At 37.6% G+C, this 24,268-nt stretch overlaps 1 protein-coding gene across 1 annotated transcript in view; it reads right to left on the reverse strand.

Annotated features, from left to right (window-relative positions):
- Nucleotides 1-24,268, reverse strand: part of ASB3 (ankyrin repeat and SOCS box containing 3) — a 93,408-nt gene that overhangs the window by 38,223 nt on the left and 30,917 nt on the right. Inside the window, exons 2-3 of the mRNA XM_061210435.1 lie at nucleotides 21,658-21,866; nucleotides 16,435-16,593 (exon numbers count right to left, since the gene is read on the reverse strand). Coding sequence (XP_061066418.1) covers nucleotides 16,435-16,593; nucleotides 21,658-21,853 — 355 coding nt within the window. The 5' untranslated portion in view covers nucleotides 21,854-21,866. The remainder of the gene's footprint in view (nucleotides 1-16,434; nucleotides 16,594-21,657; nucleotides 21,867-24,268) is intronic.

Below are 24,268 nucleotides of genomic sequence, written 5' to 3' on the forward strand. Positions count from 1 at the left end.
GCAAATGGTTAATTAATGGTTAATCGTTAAGAAATAGTGGTTTAGGGACTTCCCTGGTGGCGCAGTGGTTAAGAATCCACTTGCAAATGCAGGGGACACGGGTCCGAGCCCTGGTCCAGGAAGATCCCACATGCTGCGGAGCAACTAAGCCCATGCGCCACAACTACTGAGCCTGCGCTCTAGAGCCAAGAGCCACAACTACTGAGCCCGTGTGCCACAACTACTGAAGTCTGCGTGCCTAGAGCCCGTGCTCTGCAATAAGAGAAGCCACTGCAACGAGAAGCCCGCACACCACAATGAAGAGTAGCCCCCGCTCACCACAACTAGAGAAAGCCCGCGCACAGCAACAAAGACCCAACGCAGCCAAAAATAAAATATTAAATAATTAAATAAATAAACAAACCTTTAAAAAAAAAGAAATAGTGGTTTAGAAAAATGTATTTACAGCTTACATCCTACTACCAAAGCCTCTCTTTTGGAAGAGTTGGGTTAACTTCTTTGTCCTCATATAATAAGTTACCAAATTGGAGGGCGAGTGGGAACCATACCATGACCAAGTATATTATACTTCAATGAAAGTTATTTAAAAAAAAAAAAACAAAAAAACCCAGACTCGAACTATTTGTTTGCCTCCTTATCATTAGTAAAGTACGCTTGAGGAGAGAAACTGTGTTCCATTCCCCTTACGTGCCAAGTGCCAATCGCAAACAGAAGACAGGCAATAAATAAGCACTGACTCAGTGAATGAAAAATAAATGTCTAAAATAAAATATGATTTTCTCTTTTTAAGAATTCATTCCTCTCCAAACAGAATAGCCTTCAGAACTATACTTCTGGATATGACAAAATAACTGGTACTAAACTAGTCATCATAAGAGTGGGAAATATACATAAAGCAACTTTTTCTAGCATTAAACCATGGGCAAAAGACTGATTCCTAAGGAAAGGGAAACACATGAGGTGAGCCCCATGATCACCCAGCTTTCTGCCTGGGGACATTTCTGGATTATGGTGCAATGAGCTGAAGTCCAAGCACAGTAAGGGTAAGGTTGAAGAAAGAATACTCCAAGCAGAGGATATGGTCCGAGCAGAGTGAAGCAGTCCACTGAGCTAAGGAGGAAGATATCAGAGTTTAAGCAGTTGAAATCGGTGGGGCAAACCCCAAGAGAAAAGAGAACTGTGCGGAGGGGAGGCCCCACTGTGGAAGTTCTCCAAGATTCCTTGCCTGAGGTCTGGGCTACACATGTACAAGGCAAGATGAAGCTTACCAGAGAACTGCTAAAGGGTTAAGAATGGAACAGAGATAAGTAGAAGACAGTGCTGAGGGGCAATGGAACTCCTAGGAGTTCTGGCCCAGTCAGAGTGGTGAAACCACACTGATACTTTGATAGCTCGTTAACACTCTGGGCATCCAGCTGAGACACCCAAAAGGCAGAGCCCTAGGCATAAAGACCACATCTGAGACTAAGGCCTACTCTAGACCTGCTCTAAGGAAGCCTAAAATAAGCCCTGATCAAGAAGGACGCAGAGGCTGGGAACTGAATCCTCCTGGGAGTTTGATCTGGGAAATACCTTATGCTCTCAACAAAGCATAAAACCAAACTTAAACAAGTTCAAGGTCATAAGCCAGTAAATAATCTACCTATTATTTTAAAAAAAGAAAAAAACTCACTATTTTCAGAGGATAAGAGAATTCAAGTCTGTGACATACGATTCACAATGCCCAGTAAGTATATAAGTCAGAAAGTAGTGAGCAGAAACTGATCCCAAGATGGCTCAGACATTGGATTTAACAGATTAACTAATGCAGCTACTATAAATATGCTTTAAAACTTTAAGGAAAATATGTTCAAAGATTTTACTTTTAATATCTATGGTATACACACAGCATACACAGAGAATCTGAGTAATGAAACTGTTTAAAAAAAAAAAAAGAACCAACTGGAAATTCCAGAACTGAAAAAAGAAATGGATGGGCTTAAAAGAAGATCAGAGATGGTAGAAGAGTGGATGAACTTGAAGACATCAATATAAATCAACCAGGGACTTCCCTGGCGGTCCAGTGGTTAAGACTCCACGCTACCACTTCAGGGGGCATGGGTTCGATCCCTGGTTGGGGAACTAAGATCCTGCACGCCACACAGCATGGCCAAAAAAAGAAAGAAGGAAAAAAAAAAAAAAAAAAATATATATATATATATATATATATATATATATATATATATATCATCCTATCTGAAGAACTGAGAGAGGAAAAAAAAAGACTACAGGAAAATCAACTGTACACATCAAACAGTCCAGCATACATTAATTGGAGTCCCAGAAGGAGAAGAGAGTAAAAACTGGGCAGCAAAAAATACATTTGAAGAAAAAAAATGCCTGAAATTTTCCAAAATTTGATTTAAAAAACAAAAACAAAAGCCACATTGACTTACAAATCCCAGAAAATCAGCAAACCACAGTGCTTTGGAAGAAGTCACTATACTTACGACTTCACATTCTATGTAAATTAAGGATGATTATATAAACATACCTGACAGCTCTGTGGAAGAATTTAAGTGACTATAAAAGTAGCTGCAAACAACAAGCCATTGAAATCAACTTAGCTATAATAATAGTTTAATTTTTTTTCCAGGGCTCTTATTTGCATTTGAAATAAAATCTACCATTTTACCATGTCCTTTGAGACTTTGCTATAGTTAAATAATTAATCCAATCATTCAACAGTGCCAGGGACTGTACTAAGCACAAGGGGCATAGCAAGCAACCAGGCCTACAAATTAGTTGCCTTCATGGAACTTCCATTCTAGTGGGAGAGACAGATAATAAACAAGCACACGGATAAAGGAAATAAGTTCTGATAAAAGAAACTGTGAAATTACTTTTTGTGGGAAAAAAGTGAAAGAAATTAACAAGGTAAACTAAAGAGCAGTGACTGAGTATGAGAGTGCTATGTTAGAAAAGAGGATAGAGGTCATCTCTTTGAAACAGAGACCTCTGAACAGAGAAATGAGAGATAAGCAGTAAGCCATGCAAAGAGGTGGAAGAAGAGTACTCCAAACAGGAAATAAGAAGTGTAAAGGCAGTGAGGTACGAAAGAGCTAAGTATGTTTGGAATAGCCAAGATGGCCAGTGTGACTGAAGTGAAGTCAAGGAAAGGAAATAAAGCAAGAGAGGTAGAAAGAAGCCAAATTTTGTAAGCCCTGGCAAAAAGTTAGCATTTTTTTTTAAGGAAAAAATGAATTTGTAGTTGGAGCTACTCCTAGGAGCACAGCTCATCACCTGCTTGTTCAGGACATAAATCCTGAGGAGTTGAGTGATCTGCCCAAAGTCACAGAGCCAGAGCCCAGGCTTCCTAGTTAGTCAGGACTCCCTCAACTACACCTGGTAATATTAACAAGAATAGGAGTCAGCAAACTGTTTCTGTAAAGGGCCAGAAAATACAGACAGTCCCCAACTTAAGATGGTTTGACAACAATTTTTCGACTTTACAGCGGTGCAAAAGGGATACACATTCGGGAGAAACTGTACTTCAAATTTTGATATTTTCCTGGGCTAGCAATATGTGGTATGATCATCTCTCACAATGCTGGGCAGTGGCAGCAAGCTGCAGCTCTCAGTCAGCCACAAAATCACGAGGATAAACAGCTGATATACTCACAACCATTCTATACCCATACAACCATTCTGTTTTTCACTTTCAATATAGTTTCAATAAATTACACGAGATATTCAACACTTTATTATAAAATAAGCTTTGTGTTAGATGATTGTGCCTAATGTAAGGCACAATGTAGGCTAATGCAAGTGTTCTGAGCACATATAAGGTAGGCTAGACTAAACGATGATGTTCGGTAGGCTAGGTGTATTAAGTGCATTTTTGACTTACAACATTTTCAGCTTACAATGGGCTTAATGGGATGTAACCCTGTCCTAAGTTGAGGAAAATCTGTACTCTATTACAGCTAGTTTCTCTGGTTCAACATTATGCTTGTAAAATTTATCAATATTGTTGCCTCTAGCTGCAGATCATTCCTCTTCATTGCTGTATAGTAATCCATTGTGTAAATAGAACACAATTTATTTACCCGTTCTATTGTTGGCAGATGCTCTTTGGATAGCTTCCTGTTTGGGGCTGTTATAGAGTCCTACAACGAGACTATTCTAGTACGTCTTTTACTGAACACTGATACACATTACTGTTGAATATATGCCTAGGAATGGAATTCCTGGGACAGAGAGTATGTATATACTCAGCTTTAGTAAGTTCTTCCAAACAGTTTTTCAAAGTGGCTATACCCAATTCACACTCCCATCAGCAATCTATCTTCTGGTTGCTTCATATCCTCATAAACACTTGGCACATTCAATCTTTTTCTTTTTAGCCGTTCTGGTAGGTGTGTAGTGTTTACTCTTACCTTAATCATCAGTCACTTCAAATTCTCTTTGGAAGTAGTTGAGATATGAATAAATAAACAAAATATAACATTGTCTTTATCCTGAGTTCCTTTGGGACTCACTAGCCTGGGCATACAAGTGAAGTTATGTTAAACTGTAAACTAAAATTTCAAATCCTGACATTGGGGTTACAGAAGAAACAAGCTGATAACAGCTATAGCTGGCTGACGGTACAAAGGAGTTCACTATATTATGTTCTCTACTTTCGTATATATTTTAAATGTTTCACAATAAAAGTTTTTAGTATTTTCCACCAGTTCATGGCCCCACTTGCATAATATGGAAGCTATATCTCCTGACAAACTCTACCCCACTAAGGACTTCTGATCTCCTAAATAATCCTGTCATCTTCTTCTCTGAGACACCTTCTTGATGTCCACAGTTGTAAAGGCCACTTGAAGGTTATAACTGGCACAGTGCCAATGAGAATGATGTCACCCAGGCCATAGGTGCCACTTATTTCCCAATTCTGAATATGCAAGATGCCAAAGTGATGCTGGTTTCCCTGCAGTGCCCACTGTACAGACAACATGCTACATCTGAGCAGCAGTGGAGAAGATGCTCTGTTCCCAACCTAACCCACAACATGCTCTGTCACCGAGCTTCCTATAGAGTAGGGCCGCTCATATCCCTGTGTCTCTCAGAGCTGCTCATGGAAACAGATCCTTCACCTTCCGCCTTCAGCTCCTCTCACTACAGGGCTCAAGTATGAATCCCTGAAGCTGGAAAACCAGGCTGTTCTTCCACCCTTGTCTCCCAGAAGCCCCTCTAACACCCAGTTACTCAAATAAAAATCTCCACCGGAAAACCATTCATTCTGCTCCTGAATTTGCCACCTACTTGTTCATGACACAAGTGCTCAGGCATCTCAGACATATCTGAATTATAATTTAGGATCAAGATGATGCCCTAAACTCTAGTGGAAAGAACACAGATAGTGTAGTCAGGCACTCTGTCCAGCTGTGAGCAAGTTAGTCTCTCAACCTCATTACACATATAAAATAAGGATAATCTACTTACCTATGGGCTTTTATGTTGATTGAATAATTAATATAAGTAAATACAGTAGGTGCTCAATAAATGTTCCTTCTTTCTCTCCCTCAGTCTCCCTTACCCCTTTCCTGATATATAACTGGTCAACTTCTTTTCCTAATAAACTCCACAAATAGGATACTCAGAAGGTTAGCTTTTCAATCATGAGGAGTTAGGCCATAATTACAGTTCCATCAATACTAATACAGCTCTCTGACTAAACTCATATTGGTCACCTTCACTCCATGCACCCTAAGGACAGCCTCTTCCCTTTGCAGGATCAATCCTTTTGTCCAACAACCCAATTAACTGCAACCGTCATCCAGTACTACAAGAAGTGCGTATCCAGGTCCCCTCCTAAGTGAGAGTGCAGATCCTCAGGTTTCCCCAATTTATTGTCCAATTTACTTCCTCCATGATAATTACCCACAAACCAGTTTTATTAGTTTAAATAAACGTTTATGTTTATCTTTCCTCCTCCACAGCCATACCGATCTTGTCTTACAAACATATACACTATTTCCCACCCTCAAAAAAGGAATCCAAAGCCCATAATCCTCTATCTTTCCATGGCCACCACCTGTATTCACTTGCCAGATTTTTCTCTCTTCCAAAAAACAGAACTAGGTCTATAGGCAGATGCTGTTTATACAGAACTTTTATGCTCTTTCTTTTCCTTCCACTTCCTGTCCAAGTTTGCAGAGACCTAAAGACATTTCCTTAAGACTGGAGCATGAGTCTGATAATCACCTAATCAACTCGAGGATAATGAGGGAAATTCAGCTGCAATTTCTACCATGCCACTGATAAGCAAGCTGATTGGCTAAGCTGGTGCTTCTTTGCTCCCTCACCTCTCTACATGGGACCCATCTAGTACCACATGCTACAGCAAAGGAGGCCAACATTTCAAAGATAGAAGAGGACTACAGCTCAGTTAAGGATATACAAAGAGCTGCGCTCTCTGATACAGAAGCCAGTAGCCATATGTGGCTATTTAGATCTAATTAATTAAAATTAAAATTAAATGAAAATTTGAGTACCTCAATCAAACTAGCTTCATTTGAAGTGCTCAAGAGCCACACTTCGCTAGTGACTGGACAGTACAGATTTAGGACACTTCCAAATTCTATTGGACGGCCCTGGTCTATAGTTTAGAATTTAACTAAATTGGAATTTAACCTAGAATACTAGGCATATCTATCTCCAAGATACATGCCTGGCAATGAGGACAGGGAGCCAGGCCATTAGTTGTGGTTCCTATGGTTTGGGGCAGGTGTTCAAGGACAGAAAGGAAATGAGTAATTCTGGAACCTGGAAAAGTACTGTGGATTCCCAGAGAGAAAAAGAAAGCAGAATCATAGGATCTGGTATTACACTGGCATTGAACAGAGACCAGAGCCCAAGGATAAAGAATAAACATGAAATAAAACACCCCATTTGGAAGACACAGCTCAAAGTGTCTGGGGTACACATAGAGATGGGAGAAAGGCTTTCCTCCCTTCAATCCAAACAGGTATTGTCTGTAAGACTCTAGCTGAGACAGCAGAAAAGAAAAACCAGAAGCTCTGATGGCAGGGACACTGCCCCTCCCACAACAGGTCAGGTTATTGTGCTGAAGAAACCTGTAACAGCAAAAGTCTAACAAAGTAAGAATGATATGAGAACATCATTACCTGCAATAATTTCTAGGGAGACATTTATATTTTTGAAGAAACACATCTTTCCATTTCCTATATTTAAGAGGGAAAAAGAAGTAATCTGGGATAACATAACCTGAATAACAAAATACTGTTGAAAAGGAGAAATCAAGGAAGTAGAAGCAGCCGGTGACCCACATAAAATTTCTCACCAAAATCAAAACTCAGTTGAGGGGCTTCCCTGGTGGCACAGTGGTTGAGAATCTGCCTGCCAATGCTGGGGACACGGGTTCGAGCCCTGGTCTGGGAAGATCCCACATGCCGCGGAGCAACTAGGCCCGTGAGCCACAATTACTGAGCCTGCGCGTCTGGAGCTTGTGCTCCGCAACAAGAGAGGCCGCGATAATGAGAGGCCCACGCACCACGATGAAGAGTGGCCCCCACTTGCCGCAACTAGAGAAAGCCCTCGCACAAAAACGAAGACCCAACACAGCCATAAATAAATAAATAAATAAATAAATAAATAAATAAATAAATAAAAGCTAGGTGCTTTTAAACAGAATAAAAGCAGAATGACCTCCGCCTTCTAAAAAAAAAAAACTCAGTTGAGGCATGTAGCACACTGAGTGCAGTCACAAGCCCCACATGAAGATTTCATGAAGACATGGACTCAACATAGGATTCTCATCTGGGAGAAATATGGCAGAGCTATACATACATGTAAGGAATAAATCTAACTAGGAGTACTAAACTCTAAAAATAGTAAACAATGATCATTATTTAATGCAGCACTCATTAAACAATAAATTTCTAAAGGAGGGATTTTTTAAAATGTAATTATCCTACTGAATGCTCTTTTGGAAAAATGCCTAATGTGACTATGTGTTCTAGGGAACTACTGTAGACAAGTTCTGTACCAAATGCAAATTGTAGTGAGCTGCGTTTTACATCTATAAGCTAGAATATACTCTTTCATCTTGAGGCTCAGATTGTGACAGTAGTTCTACTGAGAAACATCACAGTCAGTAAGGCTGTAATGAACAGTTTAACCACAGGCTATCCATCTCCTCTAGTTATAGCAACAGGTTGGTGATTTCTGAGGGCCTCAGAGATCACCTACATATTCTATTAGTACATTTGATTTACATATGAATTTTTAACTGTATCTATGCTTCTTAAGTTCTACATGTACTCTATTCTCCATTATGCACTTCATTTTTCTCTACAATTCACCGATAAAATAATCTTTCCATTGTATATCTAATTTGAATAAAACATTTTTCCCTACCTCTTTCACAAAGCAAAAAAGAATGTTCGTAGCCATTTTATCTACTGTGTATTTCTCTGGTCCTGTGGTTACACTGACATCTGGTGGCACTAGAAAAGAAACTAGACTGCAATGACAAGTGATTTTTTTTTCTAGTGTTTTGAATTTATTCTATGTCACCTCAGATTTTATGTTTTTCTAAGACTTTACCTATACCCAGGACAGGAGAACTATTAAAGTACTATACTAACTCCACTGACAGCATATGTTAGTTTCAACTTTTCACTCTGACAAAGTGACTGGCAAGGATGGAGAATTATTTCGAGAATGTCACTGGGTAAGTAGGACTACCCACAGTTATTTATTTCATAATTAAATGTTATAATCAGAATGGTTATAAAGTAAGGCTTTCCCATCAGACATATATCATAATTTCAAACCACTCTCCCTATATATACAGATATATTTCTATAATGTGTCTTGGTCATGAATCCTTAGTCTGAAATGTAGTATTTGATTACTACTTAGAAAAATTTTTTCTAAAATTGTAATGAAAAGTTACACTTCTTTCTTACAAAGGACCTCGTGTCTGCCCAACGACTAACAATCTTAAAGATGTATACTGATGGGAAAAACCATGACCAAATGGACAAAATTCATTATGTTAGGAATATAACAGAAAGATTGTAGTCAGTACCCCAATCTAATTCTACATGTTGCCACTGACACGTCTCAGTTTCTGACAGAAAGAAGTCAAATGGGTAATTAGACATCAGAGACCATATCCAGAAAAACAAATCTTTCAATCACATGAAAGTCTTAGAAGACAAAAACCTAAAATTCCACTATTTTATTATTTTTCCATATGTCTCCCCACCAACAGAGTCACGAGAAACGTTTGATTTAGATAGCAGAGCTATAAAAGTGAATTCTACCACTTTCTGTAATTATCCGATTCACGTTTTTGAAGTACTCATATAGCAGTAGTTTCCTTATAGGAGCCACCTCTGTATGATCTCCACAGTATGGCTTAGAGAAACAAATCATTACACTGAGGAGTCCCTATCAAAGAAAAAGTATCTGGCAAAACATCCCTCATCCCAAGGACCACTCCAGTGTTTAGGACTCTGCACTCTCACTGCCAAGGGCCTGGGTTCAATCCATGGTTGGGGAACTAAGATCCCACAAGCTACAGCGTGGCATGGCCAAAAAGTAAATTAATTCATTAATTTAATTTAATAAAATAATTATTCAATTATGAACATGCAAGAACTCAAGGAACATTATTCCCATGGGTCCTTTCAGAGGACTCTGTTAAAGGAAGAATTTAGTTAACCAAACAAGACGGGAAAAACCACGGCAAAATAACTGATGATAAACTTCTAAGCTACTGAACCACAGAACTATAAGAATAAAATAAAATGAAGGCATTAAGATGCCAGAATAGGATGCAAAATGTTATTTCCACTGACAACGTTAATACAATATAACTAACAAAATTTGGCAAAGGACAGAAAAAAGAAAAAGAGTTACACAGGAGAATATAGGGATACTGATTTCTTCATTTTTAAAAGCCGGAAGTTTAATTCTATCAATCAAACATGACTAATAAAATGACAGATGGCGTAAACACATTTAATTATATGAAGGTAACACAAGAAAGATAATAAATATACTAGCTTCAAACTGCTTACCTTAAGGAATGAAAAGATACAGTCTTAAAGCATCGAAGAGTATGATATAAAATAATAAAAAGTTACATCAAGAAAGTAAACAGAACATGAAATTAACATTTTTAAAATGTAACTTTTTAGTGAACAGCCATACTTCAGACCTGAGAAAACTCAAACTCCTATTTTTAAGAACATGTCCTCAAATAAAAATAAGCTTAAGTTATAATCCTTGAGGAAGATGATTAATCTTTCCATTGAAAGATCTACAAATAACTCCAAAGATTAAGTTTAATTAATATAATACATATTAAATATATGAATGCTAAACCTCAAAATTCATAGCACCTCAAAAAATAACTCTATGAATGATCACTAATCCATGAAAATACCAGTGAAAAGTGAAATACAGGTTGGTTTGTTCAACTCTGGAATATATCAACAGAGTCAGAGTTAAAGGATAGGCCACACGAGCTAAAGTATGACATATTTTACAATTTAATATTGAAATAGGCAGCCTCACATAACACTGTTTATAAAAAACTTTGTTCCTAATAAACAGCACAGCTATGTTTAACGTTGAAGGTTACACAGACTAAGCAGAGACTCAGAAGAACAAAAAATGAAAAATAATCCATCAAAAGCCAAAACAGCATGCTGTGCAGTTCTCATAGAAATTGTTCTGTGAGGTCGCACTGGGTTGGATTTGAGCCTCCAATTTATCAGTGTTGTTTTAAATATAGCAAAATAAAAAGAAAACCTATTTCCTATATAATCAGCTATATTTTCACTTAAATCTACTATATTTATAAATAAGGGTATTCGTATTTCCAAAGCAGTTTTACAAATCTATCCTTAGAATATTTACTGTGTATGCATTTATGAGGCAAGGGAAGGGGAGTAGAGAGAGAAGACAACAGTAAAGAAAAGAAATAAGGGGTAGACTCCTTGTTAAACATAAACTTTAAATTGCATGTTAGCAAATGATGTTCTATAAGAACAATTTTCACATGGAAAGATATGGAGGAGAAGTTTCCTGAATTTGTGGGATTTTCTCATTTTAATTCTTACTGTCATCGAACTGAAAAGCTTCCTTCCAAACTCAATTTTATGAAAATCTTGGTGAGTTCTGTGTAGGAAAGATATTCCCATTATAAACAGTGGAGTAGTAAATTTTCTGTCTACATTTAGCCTTTAGTTCAACCATAATGACACACCACTGACGTTGATGACTTTTCTAGTCACCTGAAAGTTTCCATAGTTCTGTATTCATTTTCTATCCCTTGATCTCCCAGTTTAGGTGTTAACTGGGCCACAGGATAGGTACTACAACATGCAAGGGAATATAGCTTCCCTTGGGGGGAGGGGTAACATACTCCAAAGTTTCAGCAATGAACAGTTTTGGAAGATAAAGCTACAGATGGGGAAGGAAGCTATACTGGACGGGCAGTCCCCCTTTCTCACTTTAAGTCCAGTTGGTCCAACCTCTCTTCCTTACCTAGAGATTATCATCTATAGCTTGGTGCAAACCTTGAAGTGTTCTGGATTTTGTTTTAATAAAAAAAACTCTTCCATTATAGATGGAAACACAGATCACTATGGTTATTTAAAAGAGGGAGAAAGATACAGGTAAGTAAAGCACATTGCTGAAGTTTGTCATATTATTTATGGGTCAGAGCAGACACTAGAGCCCAGAACACCTAACTAAACAAACACCTAACTGAAGAGTCACATATCCATTCTTTGTCACTATGTTTTTGCAAAAGCTCAGGCTGTACTTTTCCTTTTCTCTTCCTTTTTTAAAAATACCCTACTTCTGGGCTTCCCTGGTGGCGCAGTGGTTGAGAATCTGCCTGCTAATGCAGGGGACACGGGTTCGAGCCCTGGTCTGGGAAGATCCCACATGCCGCGGAGCAACTAGGCCCGTGAGCCACAACTACTGAGCCTGCGTGTCTGGAGCTTGTGCTCCGCAACAAGAGAGGCCGTGACAGTGAGAGGTCCGCGCACCGCGATGAAGAGTGGCCCCCGCTCGCCGCAACTAGAGAAAGCCCTCGCACAGAAACGAAGACCCAACACAACCAAAAATAAATAAATAAATTTTAAAAAACAAACAAACAAAAAAAACTCTACTTCCAAACAAGGACCTAATACAATTGATGCAGTACTTGAGCATGCAGAAGTACTCTATGTACCATATATCCTTGGGCTTAAACTCTCTGCTTGAGTCAAAATATTTTTTGTATTAGCCAATACAAAACATAATTAGGATGGTAGTTTGCCGCCAAAGAAACTAAATAAATCCTATTACTAAAAATAAGTGATTTAAAGTTTTTCACTGGTGTGAATTATCCTGGCAACTCTTCCTTCATTAACATAAAAAACAGCAAGTATATCCTGAAATATAAATCACTAAAAACTCTGCATCTCTAATTTTCTCCAAATACTTATATAATAAGTAAGCACGATGCTGAATTCAGTACATGGGACTATTATATTTTGAAACTGTAACCTAAGTGATCAAGCTAGCATTTCTCAAATAGTCCTATGGAATATTAATGTTTTTTGAGATATTCCCCGTAAGTGTTCCACAAATAAAAATAATATTAAGGTCAAATACATTTCAAAATGCTGGATTAAAGTTAAAACAAGTGATGTTTTATAAGAAGCTATTTCAAAGACCTTCATTCTTTCATTCAACAAATAATTTACTGCATGCCTACCATATACCAGGCACTGATCTGAGTTTGGGAGTTACAACAGTGAACAAGATAAATAAAATCCCTGCTCTCGTGGAACATTCTTTCTAGTGAGAGGAGTCAATAAACAAAGTAGCAAATAAATAAAATAATTGCAGCCAGTGATAAGAACTATGAAAATACTAAAACAGGATAACATAGAGTACAGAGGATACTGCAGACTAGGTGGACCCATAAAGCTACATGGCTACTAATTTTTGTTTTTCTACACTGGGGAATATAGAACATAGCATTTCCCAAACATATGTTGATCAGGAATACTTCTGTCAATGAACATCTATTAATAGCTCACTGAATCAATTCAGGAAATGCTATTCTAACCAATACACAGACAGTTAGCAAGATCAAAACTTAAATACAGAACTTCTGATCCTAAATACAGTGTTTTCACACTTCCTCATCTGTGATAGTAGAAATAATAATAGTACATATGTCATAGAATCATGGTGAAAATTAAACAAGGTAATTCATGTAAAACATCTGACACAGGGTTTGGTACACATTCTCTGCTTAATAAATGTTGCTGTTACTATTAATACAGTACTCTGCACATGATATCTTCCTCTGTCATCCCAGGGTGACTTATTTTTCCCTTTTTTAATACCCTGAACATGTTATTTCTAACTCTTTTACAGGACTTAATTCCTTTTGTTCACGCCTCTATGTTAGATTCCTTGAAGATAACAACTAGAATAGAGATTGAACTTAGCACGGCTTCAATGAAAGCTTAAGCTTACTATGTAGTTGTACAGAATATCCGAAGTGGGTTAAATGTGGATGTGGTAAAAAAAAACAAACTTTACATAAAAAGTAATCTCCCCTCTAGGAAACTCAAACCATATTACAGCAAGGCTTCCATAGTATATATCACATATTTAAAACACTTTTATAAATTAATATCACCAGTAATGGATCATTTTCTTCCTGATAAGATGCACCAAGATACCATTTCACTTCTGTGGTATTCCTGGAGAAATGTATAACCTGTACTTTATCAACAAAAAACATCAGACAAACCCAAATTGAAAGACATTCTACAAAATAAATGGCCTGAACTCTTCAAAAATGCTAAAATCATAACAGATAAAGACTGAAAAACTGTTCCAAATTACGGGAGGCTAAAGAGACATAACATCTAAATATAATAAACAATCCTGGACTGATCTTGAACCAATTAAAAAAAATTTTTTTTTATTTGCTAAAAAGGACATTAGTGGAGCAACTGGCAAACCTGAGTAAAATGTAGATTAAACAACAGTACTGTATCAGTGTTAACTTCCTGATTTTGATTATTTTATGGCAGTTACATAAAAGAATTTCATTGCTTCTAGGAAGTTCACACGGAAGTATTTATGGGTAAAGAAGCTTTATGTCTACAATTTAATCTCAAAGGGTTCCAAAAAAAATAATACATGGATAAATATATAGGGAGAAAAAACGATATAGTGAACAGGGCAAAAGAACAAACTTTGGGTGAAAGGTACACAAGAATCCTTTGTACTGTTATTTCCATAAGTCTGAAATTATTTCAAAACAAAACACACTTGTCTAAGAACAGAAAAAAAAGGAAAGATGGCAAATAATCATATGAAAAGATGTTCAACATCATTAGCAATCAGGAAAAATACAAATTAAAATCACAACGAGATACCACTAAATCCCTATTAAAATGACTAAAATGTAAAAAAAGAAAAAAAGAATAATTTGTCAATACCAAGTGACATGGTGAGGATGCGCGACAACTGAAACTCTCTAACATTACTGGAGGGGATGCAAAATGGGAGAGTCACTATATAAGAAACTTCCAAATTGTTTTCCAAAATTAAACATACACTTACCACACGAACCAACAATCCTAAACATTAATTCAAGAGAAATGAAAACTTATATTCAAACAAAACCTGTGTGCAAAAGTTTGTGGCAATTTATTCATAATCACCAAACACTGAAAACTCAGATGTCTATCAACTAGTAAATAGATCAATTGTGGTGCACTCATATAATGGAATACTACTTAGCAAGAAAGGAATGAATTACTGATACATGCAACAACATGTATGAATCTCAAAAGCATTATGCTAAGTGAAAGAAGTCAGTCTCAAAGGTTACATGTTGTATTATTTCATATATATTTATGACATTCTGTAAAAAAAACAAACTACAGGGTAGTTCCCTGGTGGCCTAGGATTCTGGGCTTCCACTGCCGTGGCCCAGGTTCAATCCCTGGTCAAGGAACTGAGATCCCACAAGCTGCACGGCACAGCCAAAAAAGAAAAAAGCAAACTACAGGGATGAAAACAGAAAACAGATCAGTGGTTGTCAGGGGTGAAGTAGGGGGAAAAGGTTGATTAAAAATAGGCAGCATGATGGAATTTTGCAAGGTGATGGAACTGTTCTGTGTCTTGACTGTCATTGTCATTACACATTTTTATGCATACATCAAAACTCGTAAAACTGTACACTAAGAAGAATGAATTCTACTGTACATAAACTTTAAGAATATATATTTTTAAATTTACAAGGAAAAAATTATTTTCATAGATATCTCATTTTATTCTCAGCCCAATAAAGACTAGGTAGGTACTATTACTCTCATTTTATAAGTGAGGAAACTGAAGCATACAGTAAATAAATGAACATATGAATTACATGTGGCAGGACCAAAACTATAATCCAAATACACTGATTCTGTACAAATGTTTTATTCTCTTAATTTTCTCGTGTTCCACTAAACATTATGGGCCACAATGTCCCTGAAAACAAACAGGATGAAAGGGAGGGAGAGAAGCAAAAAAAGACAGGTATTAGAAGTAGCCCTTCAGAATTTGGCCTTTGTTCTTTTTTTTTTTTTAGTATTTATTTATTTGTTTGTTTGTTTATTATTTACTTATTTATTTATTTTGGCTACACCGGGTCTTAGTTGCAGAATGAGGACTCTTAGTTGCGGCATGCAGACTTCTTAGTTGCAGCACGCGAACTCTTAGTTACAGCATGCGGACTTCTTACCTGCAGCATGCAGGATCTAGTTCCCCAACCAGTAATCGAACCCAGGCCCCCTACATTGGGAGCACAGAGTCTTACCCACTGGACCACCAGGGAAGTCCCTGGCCTTTGTTCTTAATGAATTAAAAAACAGATCATAACTGAAGAAGTCTGAATAGTGATCCATATAGGCAACAAATTAACTGGCGTTAAAGGTTTAGCTCATGATTTCTTCCATAAAACATTCTTAATTTCTTAATGCTAAGAAAAAGCAAAAGCAAACATAAAACATTCACAGGTAACCTTGTAACTACTGTTACAATTTAAACTCTACCTGGTCTTCAGAACAACACTGAGAACAATGATAATGACTACAATTCAGAACAGGTTTTACAACTTTAAGTAAACATTTAAAAGATATTTCCAGATGCTATCACCCAAGGGTAGAAAACAAAGAAGAACCTTTAAAAATACCTTTTTGGTTTCAAAATCAAAGAAGTGACAGTATAATATTTGCCAGAGAACATACTATAAATACAACAGCTTTAGGGAAAATTAAGCTTAGTTTCTTTAGCAAAAAATAAAAGTAAAAAATAAAAAATTGTATCTGTACCACAAATAATATACTTCACCTAAAAACAGTGGTGTGGTTTCCTCTAAAGTAGTGGCATTAGGATCTGCCCCAGCTTCTAAAAGAATCTGTATGATCTTCCAATGTCCTTGACTTGCAGCAAGATGTAATGCACAGAAGCCCTCAAAAGTCTTTGTCTTAATGTAGTTTTTAGATGAATCTATGAAAGAATAAAAAACTATCAATTAGAAGGTATCACTTCTATTTCTTGGGATTAAAAAGCAAAGATTCCAAGAAGAATTTAATAAAATATTGAAAGATAATTATAAATGGGAGGTCTCATAGTTTAAAACTCTCTAGAAAATCAAGAAAAAGTTCTACAAGGGTCACAGTATAAACAGCTTCCCAGTAGTCTTAACACAAATTCTGCCCACACACTCATTTTCTCTTCTCTAATTTTTGGTAACTGGGGGAAGGAGAGTGGCAGGAATTGAAAAGTAATAACACGAAAGCAAGATCCAAGATTTACTGAAATATTAATAAATTTGATTCATTTATTTCTAAATTTCCATGAGGAAAATGGTCTCACCTGTAGCATTACTTCCTTGTACTCAACTAATAAGATGAAGGTATTTAAAACACTCCTTTTCTAACCTAAAACTACATTCTAATCATTAATGAAGCCTACATTTCCAAAATAATAAAATGCACTCCAAAGAAACTGAACAATGGCATACAATTTATAAGGAACTTATGAGTTGACTTAAGTTTTCCGGGTTTGTTATGAAAATCTCAAAGTTTTGGTAACATTCAAATTATGTAAACAATGTCCACGTTAAATTTTTTGTAAGTCCACAGCAAAAGATAATATTAAGTGACTTTCTTACCTTTGCTTCCAAAACAATAAAATTCTAAACCCACAATAGAACGGTGGGTTGAATGGGGGAGGCATTTCTGAGAGCACTGATAAACAAAAACAAAAAATAAACAAGTAAAAAAAGCTTTAAATAATATTTTCTTTAAATACCAGAATTAAAACTAATGCTCCTGACTACAATAATCATCTGTTTTAAGTAATTCCTGTGATCATAACTGCTGAAACTGTCAGTCTAAGCCATAATAATATTCAACTAACAGCTTGTAAGCATAAATAAACAGCCTCCAACTTTACGGGATACACAACTAAATGGCAAGATAGGGTAGTTATATTTTAAAAGTTCCTATCACAAAAACAGTGTTCCCAGATTAGTCAGAAACTGACATATATTCAGATATCCACAAAACTATAAGGTTAAGACATGAAAAACTAGGAACACACAGATATATATAGATACAAATATGTAAATAGCTCCCAAATAGAAAATTTCAACATTATAAAGAAGCTGATTCTTCCCAAAATAATAATAAATTTATTATAATTCTAATCAAAATGTCAACAGAGCTGGTGTTAGTTCATTGATTGGTTTTATACTTGTAAAGTGACTCAAGTTGATAGGGGTTAGGGAGGGCAGGTAAGAATAACAAAGAATTTAGAAAAATAAAAGAAGAAAAATATTGGGGGGAAGCTAGACTTACTATTAAACCATGTGCTAAAGTTACAATAAGTAAAATAACGTGGTCCATCTGAACACAGCTCAATCACTATGCTACACTGCCTTATTTATCTAAGGACTTCCAATATCTGTTATCATGCCCAGTGTAACAGTGTAATATTTTCTTAACATGAACTAATAAAAAGTACTATGAATCATTAGATCATATATTGGCCACATAAAAGTACTTGTTCACAGTATGTTATAATTAACTACAAGAGTTTAAGTGACCTTTCGTCAGCAAATGGTTTAATATAGAATGGCATGATTAACTGTCACTGAAGATCATTATTGTTCTTCAAGATAATAAACTTCATGAAATCTCAGTACCTATTACACCAAACTGCCAATACAGAAGACAAGCAAATTTGTTATTTGTGCTAATACTTTATACAGAAAGCTAAAGTGACATATATATATATATATATATATATATATATGCATATTAAATTTCTAAGTAATCCATACTTCAGCGTTCTTCTCCAACTTGAATGAAAAGGCCATGTATGACTTCTAGGCTAGATTCTGGATCTACAATGAAGACAGTAAAGCAAAGCCTTTCTAACCTTTTAAGACTCTTCTATCCTTTTTGTCTAGGCCTGAGCACCTTCATACTTCAGTATACTAATAAAAAGTATGGTTCAGGAATCTCTGGCAGTTAACTAATATTAGATGAAGTTTAAGGAGGCAGAAATTATATAATAAAAGACAATTTTATGTATACCAGCTGAGCCACAAGGGACAAGAGAATTATGAATCATATAAAACACAGGTATAGCAAGTATAAAGAATGACAGAAATGTCAAACTTTTTTTCGAAACTTTTAAGATTAACCCATAATAACAAGTTAACTGGTTACAGATATGAAAATGCTACTGTCATCATTAAGCAGAAGAGACCTCACTTCACTCTTCAAGACTAGAAATGTTTGTACGTCACCATCACTTTAAAATACTTCCTTACATGAAGCTGTATGCTAGCTAGACATTTTACAAAGTAGTCAGCTACCATTCCCCACCGGTAAATGTTTATGAACTTGAATCAACCAGAAAAGTTTAAATTATAATCTTTTTTAAAAGGCAGTGGATCTGAATAAAGTATGGACCTTAATTTACAAAAGAAGGGATGAGCCAGGGGAATATAGAAAACATTTTTGAAAGTGACCAATAGGCTATATAGCCCTTTTGCTTCATTTTAGTTTGATTTTTCTAGTGAATCAAGTAACCAAATCTGACAGAATTTTGGACATTCGTTCCAACTACACAGAACAACCAAACTCATGGAAAACTGAGACCAAAAATGTCACCACCTCCTAGAATAAGTCATATAGCTGCTTCCTACCCTCTGCAAACCCTATTTCCTATCTCCCTACCCCTACCCTAATCCTTGTGTATGTACTGCACATAAATTAGATTTATCCAAAATTTATTTCATAATAGTAAACTCTAATACAAATCATGAGAAATTTTTATTTGACCATTTATATCAACTATTCACATAGTTAACTATGAGTGACTTACCCTCCAAAAACATCAAGCCTAAAAAAAAATAGTCACTAACAATGAAGGTGATACTTTTAATTTCTAAAAGAAAACATAGATGACTTAAATAGCCAGTTCAAACACATTAAGTCAAAAGCCTGCCTAATTTTATTCAGCAGCTAAAAGGAAAAAAAATTATAACATAAAACTGATGTGGGAAGAGATAACAGTATATCTGGAATGAACTTTTTGACTAGAAACAAATATTCAAATTCATGCCTTTGGGGACTTCCCTGGTGGCGCAGTGGTTAAGGATCTGCCTGCCAATGCAGGGGACACGGGTTCGAGCCCTGGTCTGGGAAGATCCCACATGCCAGGGAGCAACTAAGCCCGTGTGCCACAGCTACTGAAGCCCGAGCGCCTAGAGACCGTGCTCCGCAACAATAGAAACCACCGCAATGAGAAGCCCATGAGCTGCAACGAAGAGTAGCACCCACTCGCCGCAACTACAGAAAGCCCACACGCAGCAATGAAGACCCAACACAGCCAAAAATAAATAAATAAAATAAATTTATAACAACAAAAAAAAATTCATGCCTTTGTCACTAGAGATAGTTTGGGAATTCAAGCTATAGAATTAACTTCAAACAAATTCTGAAAACATGTATTTTTACATTTGAGGCATAAACTCTATTTTTCCAATATCTTTAAACATTCAACTATAATAGACTCTAGAACACATGATTTAAAAAGCATTCATGATAAACTTCCTGTATTATGATTTGGAGAATTTAGCCTTGTCATCTCTCATCCCTTAAAACAAAACAAACAGAAAGCCACACCAAAAACATTGTGAGGATTACTTTCTTTCCCATCCATGAAGTAATGAGTTAGTAATTTTGATGAGCTATGGTCCCAAAAGTCTACCTTCTGAGTGACTGGTGATGGTAAGTACACAGGGGAGAAGAATGTGAATGTCCATGATTAATGAAATGTAAATGGTGCACTGAGTGTCATAACATGGAGTGTTATATTCAAACTCAGTTTAAATTAACTGAATGTTAAAAATGTTTACTTTGATTAAACGCTGGAAGCATACTATAGTGGAAAAACATGGGCTTTAGAGTCAGGAGAAATGGGTTCAAATCAAATATCCTGGTTTATTATATAACTTTTGACGAGTCAACTTCTCTGAGCCTTGGTCTTTTCAACAATAAAATGGGGATAACATGTTCTCAATAGCAGTTTTGCATATTTAGATAAATAATGTAAATCAAGCATCTAGTACAATGACTGCTACAAAGCAGTGCTCAATCACCATTAATTCTCTTCCCACACCCCGCTTCCTGAGTGTCACACTGTCTCATTTAGTCTCATTTACTGAGCCTCTCACTCAGTTGTGTGCTGGCTGTGTAACTGGCTCTGAGGGAGTGAAAAAAGAAAAAAAAAAAAAAGTTTATAGAATTGGTTTGTAACACTGGCTGATTTCTGTGGTGTAACTACTCCCACATGGCTGATCTCAACCTACGAACATGAAGTCAACCAAATACAGAGCTGGAAAGAGATGTGCATGATTACTCTCTGTCCCATTACTCTGTTCTATTTTTTCCACAACACTTTTACCTTTTGAAATTATCTTGTTTAACTGTTTAGGTATTTATTGTCTGTTCCCACCCCTACCTCCAAAGGGAATAAAAACACTACCGCAGGGACCTTGTCTGTCCTGTTGTCTTCCGTGTCCTCAGCAAGTACAAAATCAAACTAATTGGAAAGAGTCCCCAAATTCAGGAAACTGAAAAGTATTTAAAAAAAAAAAAGACTAATTCAAGGGAAACACTCATACCCTCAATTTCGGCAGCACTGTTCTTTTTCTTCGGAGAAGGAATAAAAAATAAACATGACCAGTAAGTACCAAATGCTTAAATTAAAACAGCAGACTACTTCTGCCACATCACCTAGCTTAGCAATAAAAATCGGCCAGGCATAAGCACTTCCATATAAAGGACAACATTTCTAAATGTCCAGCTGAAACACCATACTTATATAATTCAAGGTAGGCAATCTTATCATTCTTAATAACACAGAAGCAGTTATTGTATGGTTATACAAAGGTAAACAAATACTACGGTTAATAAGTCATGTATTACCATTTTTTTTCTTTTATTAATCCAGCTTGCAAGCCCAGCCTCCCACGCCCTGAATTTACTTTACCTGCACGAATTAACATCCGCAAACATTCCAGAGAGTTGTGATAAGCTGCTTCATGAATTGGCATCCACCCCCTGTTATCAGCAACATCAACACTACTTCCGTTTTTGAGCAGTTTTCTTAAGACTTTAACATTGCCTTCCCTGGCAGCAAGTCCAACCGTGGAGCACGTGTCAGAGTAAGCCTCTGTAAAATCCATTCTTTTGACCAGTCTACAAAACAAGGTAGAAAGAAAACACTATCGTCAATAAACCAACACTGCACTCCTAGATATCAGCAGATCACTGTGGACCTGTCTAGCATCTCTCACATAACTGCTGAGGAACAGCCTGAGGTGGAGATAGCAACCTGTCAGGCCATAGCCTCTGCCAGTCTAAACCAGGAAGTCTCTCTGTTTGGGGGACTGGGCTTCCTTAGAATCCTCTTATTAAAGATATCAAGGGAGTTTTAAGTGTTCTATCACTCCTTGTCCGAGCAGCTGCTTCCTGCAGGCTTCTGCTCCCGTTCATACTCCAACAAAATGCACTCACTGGAACACTGTTGATGAGAGAGTGAAATTCCTCAGTTAATCCCAAATGTATATAGTCTACTGTGCAGAGATGGCCATTTAACTACCAGCAACGCTCAGCCTCAAGAACTAATTTTATAGCCCTCTACAGGGAAAAGCTAAACACAAAAAGGCCAGAAAGGAGTGGACATTTTTTTTAAAAAACAAAAATAAGTAGTAATTCTAGTTTTTATGTCCCTGTTGGTTCTTTCCAGAAGGAGCAAAACACTCGGGTTCTCTTTCCTTGATGACAGTCCCACTGACTGAATATACTAAAATGAACAAAGACCATCATAGATGGGTCCAGCTTTCCTACACTAGCCCAGAAAGTTTTTCACAGCATTATTAGCCTCTTCCTCACAATCTCCCTTCAAAGTTCAAGTTCCCCTGGAGTCAGTGTCCAGTATAGCTCAGCATATGACTCTTACAAAGACAATTTCTTGTTAGTCACACTATGAGGCAGGTTGGGATAAGACCCAGGATTCTCACGGCAACAGTTATCTCCCAAAAGGCAGTCCCTCTCAGTAACATTTAGTTCCATCCTTCCTCTTAGTTTTTCTAAATATCTTAGGAGGTAGGTCAGGAAATGCCAACAACATGTCTAGTCCAATACAGGTAAAAAACTTTCTAGAGTAATATTCTAAATAATTTAATCAGAAAGGGAGGTTTGAGGGAAGAGGTTAAAAGTAAGCACACAGCATTTCCTGTAGTAAATTTAAACGAATCTATGGTCATGTTTAAATATAAAGCTGTATCTGCAGAACCTGATTCTACAGAGAGCTAATATTAGCTATGAATTAATCTGATTAAATCAACCAGTCCATTACTAAGGAAGTGAAGATATTTATTACAGAACATTTAATTATTCAGTTAATAATTATTTACTGAGTAGCAATTAAATGATCAGCAATGTGGAGGATATAAAGATGACACAGAAGTTGCAAGGAGGGGGAATGAAAAAGACACTGAAGGAGACCTTCAACATGGTGGAGGAGTAAGATGTGGCGATCACCTTCCTCCCTACAAATACATCAGAAATACATCTACATGTGGAACAACTCCTACAGAACACCTACTGAACGCTGGCAGGAGACCTCAGACTTCCCAAAAGGCAAGAAACTCCCCACGTACCTGGGCAGGGCAAAAGAAAAAAGAAAAAACAGAGACAAAAGAATAGGGACAGGACCTGCACCTCTGGGAGGGAGCTGTGAAGGAGGAAAAGTTTCCACACACTAGGAAGCCCCTTCACTGGCGGAGATGGGGGGTGGCAGAAGGGAAGCTCCAGAGCCACGGAGGAGAGCACAGCAACAGGGCTGCAGAGGGCAAAGCGGAGAGATTCCCGCACAGAGGATCGGTGCCGACCAGCACTCACCAGCCTGAGAGGCTTGTCTGCTCACCCGCCGGGGCGGGCGGGGGCTGAGAGCTGAGGCTCGGGCTTCAGCAGTCAGATCCCAGGGAGAGGACTGGGGTTGGCTGCGGGAACACAGCCTGAAGGGGGCTAGTGCACCACAGCTAGCCGGGAGGGAGTCCGGGAAAAAGTCTGGAACTGCCGAAGAGACAAGAGACCATTGTTTCGTGGTGCGCGAGGAGACGGGATTCAGAGCACCGCCTAAACGAGCTCCAGAGACGGGCGCGAGCCGCGGCTAACAGCGCGGACACCAGAGACGGGCATGGAACGCTAAGGCTACTCCTGCAGCCACCAAGAAGCCTGTGTGCAAGCACAGGTCACTCTCCACACCTCCCCTCCCGGGAGCCTGTGCAGCCCGCCACTGCCAGGGTCCCGTCATCCAGGGACAACTTTCCCGGGAGAACACACAGCGCGCCTGAGGCTGTTACAATGTCACGGCGGCCTCTGCCACCGCAGGCTCGCCCCGCATCCGTACCCCTCCCTCCCCGGGGCCTGAGTGAGCCAGAGCCCCCGAATCAGCTGCTCCTTTAACCCCGTCCTGTCTGAGCAGGGAACAGATGCCCTCAGGTGACCTACATGCAGAGGCGGGGCCAAATCCAAAGCTGAACCCCAGGAGCTGTGCGAACAAAGAAGAGAAAGGGAAATTTCTCCCAGCAGCC

Source organism: Eubalaena glacialis, chromosome 14 (assembly GCF_028564815.1).
Source record: "Eubalaena glacialis isolate mEubGla1 chromosome 14, mEubGla1.1.hap2.+ XY, whole genome shotgun sequence".
Lineage (NCBI taxonomy): Eukaryota > Metazoa > Chordata > Mammalia > Artiodactyla > Balaenidae > Eubalaena > Eubalaena glacialis.